General features: G+C 41.8%; 1 protein-coding gene across 6 annotated transcripts in view; it reads left to right on the plus strand.

Moving 5' to 3' along the window:
- fbrsl1 (fibrosin-like 1) overlaps positions 1–12,800 on the plus strand; it is a 239,238-nt gene that overhangs the window by 57,816 nt on the left and 168,622 nt on the right. For all 6 annotated transcript variants that reach the window (XM_053480614.1, XM_053480609.1, XM_053480611.1 and 3 more), the window contains exon 3: positions 4,047–4,151. In XM_053480614.1, coding sequence (XP_053336589.1) covers positions 4,047–4,151 — 105 coding nt within the window. The remainder of the gene's footprint in view (positions 1–4,046; positions 4,152–12,800) is intronic.

Consider the following 12,800-nt stretch of genomic DNA (forward strand, 5'->3'; position numbering starts at 1 on the left):
ATGAACGGGGGGAGGACAGGGGTGAGGGTGCAATTAGTTTGCGCTAGAGAAATGAACACGTGTAAAAACCGACGCTCCAAGTTTCTCGCCTCACGACGTGAAAAAGCCTTTAATTAAATTTTAATTGAATTCAATTTTGATTTAATTAAAGGAGGAAGCGTCAGGACGTGTCGTTACATCAGGTGTCGTTTTAGAGTGTGAAAGTCACACCGAGGGAAGAACCGCCGCAAGACGCGATAATAACTTTATACATTTCTGAAGAGAAAAAAAAGGAAAAAAAGAAAATGCAAACCCGAACTTCTCATTGTGAATTTAGAGGAATGTCACTGAATGCGGCTCCGTCCCAAATCGCACCTCAGCACCACTCAGGTCTCTAATTAGAGCTTCAGCCGTTTAAGTGCCTCACCCCTGTTTGTGCTGCTCATGGTCCTTATTGGGTTCCAACCTTAATCGGAAAATTGCACCAATAAAAACATTTAAAGCTTCATTCCAAGCATTAGAATTCCTCGTTACTTCCTATTTTTATTAAAATGTTACCTATTTAAAGGTCACATCCCAAACCACAGCGCATCTTTACAGAATTGTCTGCTACACATCACTTTAGCTAACCGGCTAACTGGAATCGTTGTAATTTAACTCACCACAAGTGATGTAGAAGTTGGCACGGGACGTGTGGATTACAGAGTGCAATCTAATGCATTAGCGTATAAAGTAATTAGTTTGATTCGCCCACTTGACCATTTATGGATTAAACAGAGTTTGGGCGGAGTCAGCACCTGCCAAGATGGCGACAACCAGACCTTCCACAGCTGATCTTCAGAAACGCTCTTTTGTCCAGGTCTCTTTTCTCCGTTTCCCGGGTCATGGCCGTGCGGTGTATCAGGAGCAGTTTGCGCGCGAAAAGAGAGAGAGAGAGAGAAATAGAGAGAAACGGGACGGGACGTTACGAGTCTTTAACTCTTCGTCATCACAGCAGTTTTACTCGTGCCAAAGAGACGATATTTGGGCCCATTTTCTTCATATTGAACCGGAGAAAAATCCCGCAAGAGACGCATCAAGGCATCCCATAATAATAACAGAGTTTTACAGCCCCTTTGTTTATGTTACCACGTGTTAATATATTTATGTTGTGATGTATTTTTTCTTTTATGGCTAAACTGTTGCCAAACACATTGAGCTAATAAGTTATCATATGATTGTGACCCAGAGGAGCTACAGTCTCCCTACAACATATAAAAAAATAGAAAAAGTTTGAAAGCACTGTATTGTCCGTACTGCTCCTATTGTTTTGTAATAAAAAAATATGAACATACAGCAGTTGTCGTGATGGTTAAAAACAAATATAATTAGCTGAAAACATCAGACAGAGAGATAGATTTTTAATGTTAAGGTAATTATTTTGTGAAAAACCTTAAAAGAGGGTTTTGGCGAGACTAGATTGACTGTAGGGTTAATTAGTAATAATCTTATTGCTAAAATGTTTTATTGACTAAAACTAGACTAAAATACTTACAGGTTCCTCGAACTAAAACTAAACCAAAATGTTGACTAAAACTTGACTTAACAGAAATAGGACTAAATATGATAAAAACTAACAGCGACATTTATCCCGGGACTAAGATTAAGACTAAAATTTAAAATAGCTGACAAAATTAACACTAGTACCCGCGTAATAAAACTCTCCAGGATGGATTGTATTCATAGAAGCGTGCGCTCTGTTGTTCATTATTCCTTATTTTGAGACCGTATCTTAACTTATGCTAATTATATAACTGGATCTTTACTCTAGCGGTTTATCGTACATTAAATCTATAACCTTATTTTTAGCAACTCTTACTCGTGAGTGTGTTTCGATCCACAGCGTCCCGAACTACAAATAGTTTTGCCGTAAATGTTAAAGACACACCTGGGGCGGCGAACGCAGTGCGGCTAAGTGCCGAGCGCTACAGGAGGCTAACAGCAGGAGCGCGGTCCTCCAGGAGAATAATAACGGTGATAATTTAATTTCAGCGTCTCGGAGTCGTAAAGAATAAGAGCTCGTCGTCGATGAAGACACAGATTTGTTTATTTTCAGAGCAGATGGTGCTGCTTCGGGCCAAGAAGATTTTAAAACTCGGGTTTTGCCTTGCAAATGAAGCGCGCTAGCTGAGCATGACGGCGTATTGAAATGCGCTTCATTAGCATTCGCAACAATTTGCAAAACATGTTTCTACTTTCAGCACTATTAGAGAAAACAGGGATCAAAGTGTGTTCGTGTGTGTGTGTGTTTGGGTATGGTTAAGATGAAACTAAAGGAATTAATATTAGCTACTGTTTGATTTTGCTTCATTAGCATTCATTAGAGTTAGCAAAACATGTTTCTACTTTCAACGCTAATAGAGAACAAAGTCATCAAAGTGTGTGTGTGTTTTAGTACATATAATGATTGTAGTTGTATTGTTAGATGAAAAGATGCATGATGGGAAATCCCTGTAGGATTGTGGGAAGTCGCAAGTGGTCCACGTGCCTGTTACGAGGCTCCGTCCCAAATCAACAGCTGGTAGTTTAGGGACTTTTAAATGTGTGTTGGGAAAAAAAGAAAAGAGAGGTAATTGGAAAGAGCGAGAAAAAAGAGAAAAGAGGTGAATGAGTACGGTGAAAGAAATGAAGACAGGGTACTGAAGAAGGGAAAAGAGAGAGAGAGAGAGAGAGAAATAGAGAGAGAGAGAGAGAGACAGGTGGAGAGCTACAGTAGAGAAATACACAGTCAGATGTAGACATAGGCAGACAGGCAGATAAGGAGAGACATCAGGAGAGACAGACAAAAAGAGACGCAGAGACAAAGCAGAGAGAGAAAGAATACGCACAGAGAGACACAAACAGTCAGATGGATAGAGACAGAAAGAGAGAGACGCAGCCAGACAAACTAATAGAGAGACATGAGAGAGACAGATGGATGGAAAAGGAAAAAGAGAAACAGAGACAGACAAAACGAGAGACATGGAGAAATAAAGATACAGAGATAGACATACCCCAGAAGAGAAAGAAAGCTAGACAGAAAGAAAAAGAGACAGAGAGACATAGAGAAAGAGACAAAGCAAGACAGGCGGCTAAACTAGCTGGCTAATGCTACACTAAACGTACATCATTGTATTAGCTAAACAGCTGACTACAGGTTAGCTAGTCACATTTAACTAACCTGAGGACAAACACACATGAGCAGCTGCTCGGCTACACTGTGAGGTGTTAAAGATAACTAGCAGTATCTGGTGCTGCAGTCTTACTGCGTTAGCTTCATGCAGTTAGCTACAGAGCTAGCGGCTGCACCGCTACAGTGCATCATGCGGAAAACTGCTGAAGACTTAAAAGTTGACGTTCCGGATGGTTCAGTCCCATTTCCACTGTCGCCGTGTGTGTATAAACACAGCTTTACAGCTAGCTACATGCTAGTGTGAGTCGTTAGCTAGTTTGTGCTTTGTGTCTTCTCCATTTAAACAGTGAGTTTAAGAGTGTTTCATTAGGTTTTCGTGTGCAGATGCTTGTACAGGACCGTCTAGTGTGAAGTGTGAAGGAGTTGATTTGTGACACAGACCGAGAACCTGTGCAACCAAATCTCAGGCATATTCCACCCCATGACCCCCTGTTTAGTGTCCTAGTTTCGGACATAATGCTTTTTGGCTGGGGGGTTAAACATGCATGTGTGTGTGTGTGTGTGTGTGTGTTGGTCAGACAACCTCTTTAATTCATCTCTGCTTGCGGCTGTAATTGATATTTAGCAGAAAGGTTAATTGTAACAGTGATCTGTTTTAATTAGAGAAGAAATGCGGAGACCTGGGCTGCCCCTGACACACACACACACACACACACACACACACACAGTCACTGGGCAGCTGGGCAGAATATCCTCTAGCTGTTGTTACACTTCTCTAATAAATCTGAAATTTAAGCCCAAGTGTTTTATTCCTCTTACACCGCAGCTAAACCTGTGAATCAGCTGTTGCTATAGAAACAATGATCTAAACAACACCTTCAGAGCTCATGTGTGATGTGTTTGATTTGTTTTCCAGTTTAAAAGCGCCCTCAGTCAGACGGTCAGGACGGTGACGGAGCCCAAAGCTCCCGAGGTGAACGCTACGCCCAACCGGAGCAGCTCCAAGGACCGCCTCAGTGAGGTAAGCACCGCCCACTCAGGAAGTGAGGTCACAGTGTTAGAGAAGTGATCGTTTAAAACAGAAAAAAAGAATAAAAATACACGTTTATCATCTGCAATTGTCCTTCAGCACTCTGACATTCATCTGTAAATATCTGTTTATTCACAGTTGATTGTCAGTTTTTTTTTTATATACAGTCTCACACTGACTTCTAGGTACAGGCTAATTTTTGCTTGAGTTAAACTGACTAGCCAAGCGCCACCATGGAAATGACTTCAGCTAGATTGTAAACACAAACATCTGTGTTAGTAACAAAAATGAAAACTACATGTTTAAGATCTTTACAGCATTTACTGTGTTCAATACCTAGCCCAAAGATTAGCTCAGAACAGCTAGCATAGTGAGTGATGGGAAAACTAGCTTAGTGACTAATGGGAACGCTAGCTTAGTGAGGAAAATGGGATGGCTAACCTAGCTAGTAACGAGAAAGTGAACTTAGCAAGTAAAGAGAAAAGTAACTTAGCTAGCAAAAGCAACCTAGCAAATGAAAACTAAAATTAGCGAGTAATGAGCAAGTAATCTAATAGTTAAAATGAAAGCTAGCCTAGTAAGTGAAAGCTAACCTAGCAAGTGAGTTTTGTAAACTAACGTAGCAGATATCAGGAACTCTTACCTATCCAGTAAGAGCTAGCCTAGCCAGAGAAAAGAAAGCTAACACAGAAAGTGCAGGCTAGCCTCATTAGTAATGAGAGAGCTAGCCTAGCGAGTGTAGCTACTGTTTACAGCTACAGTCAAAACCTTGTCACAGGCATTATCTCTGACAGAAGCCTGTCAATCACAACGCTCATTAGAATATTAGGCCCTGCCCCCGTGTCTCAGATCAGTGACTCAGCAGCTCTGTGTGTGTGTGTGTGTGTGTGTGTGGCGTTACGTATTTATGTCAAATTTTTAACGACGCATTGTTTTAAGAAAAGTGTCATAATTTTTCGGAGGATATTAAACGATCGGTTCATTAGGAAGCAGCGAGGATGTTTTTTTCCTAGAAAGGTCAGAGTCTGTGCCCTTGACATCATCAGGATGAGACGCCGCTCGAGTCGGAAACTGGAGGCATCAATCATCTGTAATGAATAAGTAATGGATAATTTCCCCTCAGGGATCGTTAAAGTGCATCTATCTATCTATCTATCTATCTGAAACCGTGTGTGTGTGTGTGTGTGTGTGTGAGTATGATTTTAGATGCGAACGGGGGAACGGGGGAGGGGTGAAATAATAAGGCGATACGCCAGAGTAATGAGAATTTATGTCTAATTCCCGCGTGGCTCGTTTTAAATGAATCCTGAATATGCTTCTCTAACTAATGCCTGTCAAACGCCAGGCAAATTCACTCAGGCAGAGCGGGGGAGAGAAAAAGAGGCGAGAGGAGAGATGAGAGGAGGGGTACACGTCTCTCCGAATGGGCGATGATGAGGAGGAGGAGGACAGAGCGAAGAAAAAGCTCTTAATGAAGAGATTAAATGCGCTGTTCCTGATGGAAATTAGAGAACGAGAGACACATCAGGCTTTTATCATCTCTCTCTCTCTCTCTCTCTCTCTCTCTCTGTGCCTGTCTGTCTACATTTGTCTTTCTGTCTGTATGTCCTTCTTTGTCACTCTCTCTGTATGTGTCTCTATGTCTGTCTGTCTGTCTCTATCTATCATCTTTCTGTCTCTCTCTCTTTCGCTCTCTCCATCGTTTCTAGCTGATTGGAGAAAAAAAAAAAAAGAGGCTACATTTTTTTTTTGTAATGAAAAAAATCTGACAGAGCGAGGGAGAGAGAAAGAGAGAGAGAGGGGGAGGAGGAGGGGCGGCAGGATGGAGGCCGATAAAAGCCTGACAGTTTTGACAGTGAAAAGCGACAGAACGGAGAGAAGGCAAGGGAGAGAGAGACGGAGAGAGATGGAGAGAGGGAGAGGGAGGGCTGAGAGGAGTGAGGAAAATTGCAGGCTGCGCTGGCTGACAGTGTTGATCTGCCATTTCCCTCTAATCTCCTGCCAAAAGTAATGGCGCTAAGAAGCAGGACGCCGTGCCCACGTCGTTTGTACCTGTCCATCACACACGGAGGAGAGGAAAAAAAGAGAAAGACAGAGAGAGACAGAGAGTGCCAGTCAGCACAATGCGCTAACTCCAGCTCTGTAAACACCACCGCGTTGTTAAAAGCAGTTCAGTCGCTCTAAACACTCGCACCTCGCTCTGTTCTAAACCTCCTCACGCTCACTCGTCCACTTCCCCTCAGGTGAGATCCCTTAGTCGCTCAGTGACACGTTGTATTAGACTGAGTAGACGTGTCTCGCTTGTGTGGCCGCCTAAAACCTAACCAACTTAGCAAACGCTAACTAGCTATTAATGCAAGTTATAAAAAATAACACTCTTGTCAGGCGAAAAATCTGTTGTTTAGTTACTAATTTAGCGAAGCGAGCTAACTGTACTAGCTCTGTTCACCCACCAGAGGAAGTGATGAGCTCTGCTATTTCTTCCCTGTGACGTAGTTTCTAATTCTAATGATTTATATTATGCCATGTGCTCGCTAGGTAACTAACTGTACATCTAGCTAGCAAATCAGTCACTTAGCAAGTTAATTAGTTCTCTCTTAACTCATTAAAGTTCTCTTTATTTAGATTAGCTAACAAAACTAGCAAGTTTCTAAGTGTCCTCCTGATTTGATAACTAGCTAGGATATCAAGCGTCTGTTTAGTAGCTACAAGAAAAGTTATACGGTATTATATTAGAAACATGCTAGAATTTTTTGGAATTTACATATTAGAGGCCTCCGAGTGGCACAGAGGTAAAGTGCTCGCCCTTTCAACTGGAGATCGCGAGTTCGATTCCCGGGTAATGCTGTAACCTCTCACAGCCTCAGAGGGGAGGGATGAGAGGTACTTCGTGCTCCCACATTAATCACGGCTCTACAGCCAATCAGGGGCGTCTGTGAGCAGTTCGAAAAATATGCGGTCGGCTGGCGTCACGTGGTGCGGAGGAAACACGTGATAGTCTTCGGCCGTCCTGACTGAGTGGTAGTAGTAGCCTTAATGTGGAGCCCCCTAGTGACGGGGAGGAATTAGACACGACTAAATTAAGGATAAAATATGAAAAAAAATAACTTTTTAAAAATAAGAATAATATATAATAATAACTGCTGGGTTACCTTTTAGCCAGACAGGTAATATTTTAGCTCCCTGAAATATTTCTGTACTTCTAAACTTTCATACAATTTAAGAAGGAATAGATTGATTGTGTTAGCTGATAGCTCGTAAGTAAGTTAGCAAGCTGTTAGATTAGCAAAAAATTTTATTTTTATCTTTAATGAAAACTTTAATTATTCCACAAAACAAAAGTTTTAAAATATGTTTGAACTGATAGCAAGACTGTAATATCGAGCCCCCATGTCTCAGTGGTGAGTGAACGAGGGCAAGTTGAGACCCAAAGTGGGACGCAGAGGACAAGCAGAGTCTCAGTGGAGCTTTTGTGATTATTCGTCGTCTTCATGCTTGGCTGCTCCTGATTGGCTTCTATTCACACGCAGCTCCGCCTTTTAATCGACTCTCAGCGTGGAACTGAACAAAGAGCTCTGGACGGGTCGCCCCTCCTGCCTAATTACCGAGGGTCAGGGAGTTCTCTGGGGGCAGACGGGGTTGATTCAACCCCTTAAACCACACTGGCTTATAAATAACTCTAACGATTTACAATCTTTAATAAATGTTGTGTTCCTAAAATTCTGTCAGGGTTAGATTTAAAATACGTATACCAGGTCTGTAAAAGGAGTCTTTACACATGGGGGGGAGACCTTTAAACACTGTAGTGAGATTGCTGTAGTTCCTCGACAACCTGGTAACACCTATAAGACGGCCGTCTGCAGCTCGTCTGTCAAAGACTTTTATAGGAGTTAACGTCTCTTTCTAGGTGGATACACAAGTAAATGTCTTAAAGTATCTGATATTTATTGTACTCAATTATCAATATTAGTTTTCTGATATTTAACACACATAAGTATTAAAAGTAAAAAAAGAAAAAAAATTATGCGTTAGAGATTGGATTGTGAACTTTATTGTGCCTTTCGTTATATTAAAACAAGAAAAAAAGTCGGCATTTAGGCTAATGAGTGCCATTAGCTAGCACAAGTTAGCCTTGCTATCATGTTGGCCAGATATCTGTCTTACAAAAATAACTACCCAACGAACTAGCGTTAAATAGCGTTGACGTTGTGTCATTAATAAATGATTAAATGTTGTAACTGACCTCGAAATGCTTTTTGGTTGGCACAGTAAGAAAAAGTATCCGTAATGTTCTGGGTGTGTCACGTTATTTTTGCCGCCATCACGTCGCCGCGGTGGGCATCGCTTGGTGGTTGGAACAAAACAGGCGGGCGAACCAGCGAAGTAACTTTACTGGAAGAAAGAACGAAAAACTGATCCGTCAAACCTACTTTTATTTAACAGAAAGGAGGAACGAAGATGCTTGGGAGAAACATTGCTGTTGGCTGATCCCATTGATGGGTCGCCACATAGCGTCGTTAATTTGTTACATTATAAGACTGGTTACATCTGTCTCTGTTCTTAGAAGTCTAGAAGTCTCTAGAAGTCTAAATAATTAGACAGTCTCTAGGAACACAGGAACACTGAGATCTGAGATCAGTTTTAGAACTGCACAACTGTTTCAATCTAAAAGGCCTTGATCCTAAACTGATCTCAGAACTGCTTCTGTTTTACCACATCAAAGTCTTCCTGTTCTAGGAACTCGTCCAATCAGATGCGTCCTGCGTCACAACAAATGACGTTAATAACGATCTTTCACGCTGCTTTAGTCTTCACACACGTCATGTGATGTGATTTTACGCATTTTTTAGATTTTATATTTATATTTCCAGCTGAAGGTTATCAGGACAATCAATGAGGTTTATATATAAAGCGTCTGGATCGGGTGCAGACGCGTGGAGGAGCAGCGACTGGTTTTATAGACGACATTAAAACGAGCTGAATTAGCCGTCTAGCGGCGTGAGCTCAGCGTAAAGCTCGGCAAGATCAGATTAAATGCCTCGTTCATAACATTAGAGGATTTTATCACACAAACACAATAAACGCTGTAGAAATCTGCAGGCTCAGCTTTTCCAGCGTGCCCACGTGCGCATAATGAGCTTTATTTATTTCTTACAAATATGTGTTAATGAGATAAAAATACAGTCAGCGTAGCGTTTTACAGCACTAGGTGTAGATTATGATTATATCCCAGTCTGCTAATTCTCATTCCTTCAGAATGCGAGGCTGAACTTACTATTCGTTACACCACGCAGAATATGTTTTTATTTTACATTTATTTCATTTATAAAGCACTTTCTGTTTTATGCTCTAAATCTCCAAGTGCTTTAACTGAAGCTAAAAATAAATCAGTTTATAGTGACATTAACAACAATACGATCACTAAAAGGAAAAAAATGAGTACTTTCTGTGGACAAAATGCATAGTGATGTCATCACACGGCTGATCCTGATTGGTGCGTTGTTTTTAACTTCTGTTCATCTGATAGAACTTCTTTCTCATCTTGTTATTATTATAATTATTATTGATATTATTATTGTTTTTTTAAATGTGAAGTATTATTATTATATAGTTGTTGACCTTTTGTCTTTAAATAAACAAGTAAATTAGAGACATATTTTTTTAATTTATTTAAAAAAATGTTTTAACAATAATAATAAATTTATATTATTGTTAAACTATTTATTTAATTGAATGTTTTATTTTAATGTCTCTGATTTGCTTGTTTATTATTTTCAATATTTATTTATTAGATTTAAATATTTAGTATGTGATTATTATTGTTATTATAATTATATTTCTTCTTTTATATATTTATTATAATATTATAATTATTATAAAATATTATACGCTGTGATATAAAAATTATGTATTGTTCTATGACAACGTATTTTAGAATAAAACTTTAAACCTGACTTTTGATGACACAACTCCGCTAAGTAGCGCGCCCTACAGGGGGTTAGCACTGGGTGCCAACACTTACGGAGCTCAGACCGGAATGTGCCGGAATGTTCGGCCGCGCTCTCGCCCCTAAATCCTCATTATCATTTAAATAGGGCTCACTTTCCTGCCTGAATACCACAACGTGAATGAAGCGGGGCCACAGGGAGGCTAATTCCACCAATCTGTGCCCTATGTGTGTGTGTGTGTGTGTGTGTGTGTGTGTGTGTGTGTGTGTGTGAGTGTGTGTGTGTCATTTATTCACTCTTCTTCTCTCTCTCTTCTAGGTTTATACGATGTGTAAGGGCGGCATTGAAGCGATAATATGGGGCACCTATATACCTATAGAGTTACCCTGGTGCGCTGTAGAGTGTGTGTGTGTGTGTGTGTGTGTGTGTGTGTGTGTGTGTGTGTGTGTGTGTGTCAGTCATTGGGGGTTAGAAAGTGGAATAGTGTTGATTCCCGCTGTGCTGCCTCACTGGTGTTCTCTAATTGACACAGAGGGGGCTGTGTGTGTGTGTGTGTGTGTGTGTGTGTGTGTGTGTGTGTGTGTGTGTGTGTGTGTGGGAGAGATTGAATTCTAGGCAAGGACGAAATTGGTGTAGCAGAAAAGTCTCGGTCACCCCACCTACACCCCCCCCCACCCCCCTCCCTCACGGTCCTCCTCCTCCCCCTGAGACGGGGCCACAAATTGCCAATCGACCAAAAGAGGAAAGCGGAAAAGTGAAGGAGAAAATGGAGGAAGGGAATAAATGAGGGAGAGAGAGAGAGAAAGAGAGAGAGAGAGTGAGAGATCTCAATCTTCAGCCCTGTGGTAATTCCTCCAGCCGAGAGGAACCGGCCACTGGGGAGCGACACCTCCAATGTCCAATTAACATCTGTTCCATCTGCGTAGACCTGGGACACTTTACTCCTCTACTCATCCCCTCGTCCACTCCTCCATCTGTCCACTCCTCCATATGTCCACTTGTCCATTTCTCTACTTGTCCACTCCTCCATATGTCTAGTCCTCCATATGTCTACTTATCCACTCCTCCACATGTCTACTTCTCCACTTGTCCACTCCTCCACATGTCTACTTCTCCACTTCTTCACTCCTCCATATATTCACTCCTCCACTCCTCTACTTGTCCACTCCTCCACATTTCTACTTCTCCACTCCTCTACTTGTCCACCCCTCCATATGTCTACTCCTCCATATGTCTACTCCTCCATATGTCCACTTGTCCACTCCTTTATATGTTCACTTGTCCACTCCTCCACTCATCCCCTCGTCCATTTCTCTATCTGTCCACTACTCCATATGGCCACTACTTTACTCCTCCATATGTCCGCTTGTCCACTTCTCTACTTGTCCACTCCTCCACTTGTCCACTCCTCCATATGTCTACTTTTCCACTCCTCCATGTCTACTTTTCTACTTGTCCACTCTTTCACTTGTCCAATCCTCCACATTTCTACTCCTCCACTTGTCCACTTCTCTACTTTTCCACTCCTCCATATGTCTACTCCAACATATGTCCACTTGTCCACTCCTCCATATTTCTGCTTCTTTACATGTTCACTTGTCCACTCCTCTACTCATCCCCTCGTCCATTCCTCTATCTGTCCACTACTCCATATGTCCACTACTTCACTCCTCCATATGTCCACTTCTCCATATGTCCACTTGTCCACTCCTCTACTTGTCCATTCCTTCATACGTCTACTCCCACATATGTCCACTTATCCACTCCTCCATATGTCTACTTCTCCACTTATTCACTCCTCCACTTATCCACTCTTCCACTTGTCCACTCCTCCACATGTCTACTTCTTCACTTCTCCACTCTTCCACTTGTCCACTCCTCCACATGTCTACTTCTTCACTTCTCCACTCCTCTACTTGTCCACTCCTCCATATGTCTACTTCTCCACTTCTCCACTCATCCATATGTCCACTTCTCCACTCCTCCATATGTCGAATTCTTCCGCTTGTCCACTTCCCCTTCTTCAAGTCCACAAGTTCACCACAGAGGACTGTTTATTAGATAAGCAAAAATTAAAAGCGGTCTCGTAAATTACTGAACATTAGTCGTCTTGCTGCACATCTACAGTAGCAAAGCATCCTGGCTGCGTTGGCTAAGCAGTAAGTCGGCTAGTTAACTGTGAAGGAATTTAATGCTAGCTACATCCATCTCGCTGTTATTATGTGAGAAACTGAGTATACAGGTTTGGACAGGTGTCCTCATGTCACGTGTGTGTGTGTGTGTGTGTGTGTGTGTGTGTGTGTGTGTGTGTGTTTGTTAATACTGGAAACACACTTAGTATTATATGTTTTTCATTCTAAACGTTCGATTAGCTTTGAGAGCAGAGTGTCGTTAACTGATGTGTGATGAATGTGATAAATGAAGCGATGGTTGCCGTGGGAACGGTAACGCGGGTGTGACGGGTTGATTATTGGGTCGTTATCCCACACGAGCTCCACACTGACGCAACAACAGGACACTCGCGTGTTACCGTCACGGAGACACCTGCGAGTCTTCCCACTCTGCTTTATTAACGTGATGTGTCCCTGACTCTTTGTGTGTGTGTGTGTGTGTGTGTGTGTGTGAGACAGAGGCAGTCAGAAATATGACCCTGAGCACCAATTTGTTCAGAGAGAGAGAGAGAGAGAGAGAG

This window comes from Clarias gariepinus, chromosome 21, assembly GCF_024256425.1.
Source record: "Clarias gariepinus isolate MV-2021 ecotype Netherlands chromosome 21, CGAR_prim_01v2, whole genome shotgun sequence".
NCBI lineage: Eukaryota > Metazoa > Chordata > Actinopteri > Siluriformes > Clariidae > Clarias > Clarias gariepinus.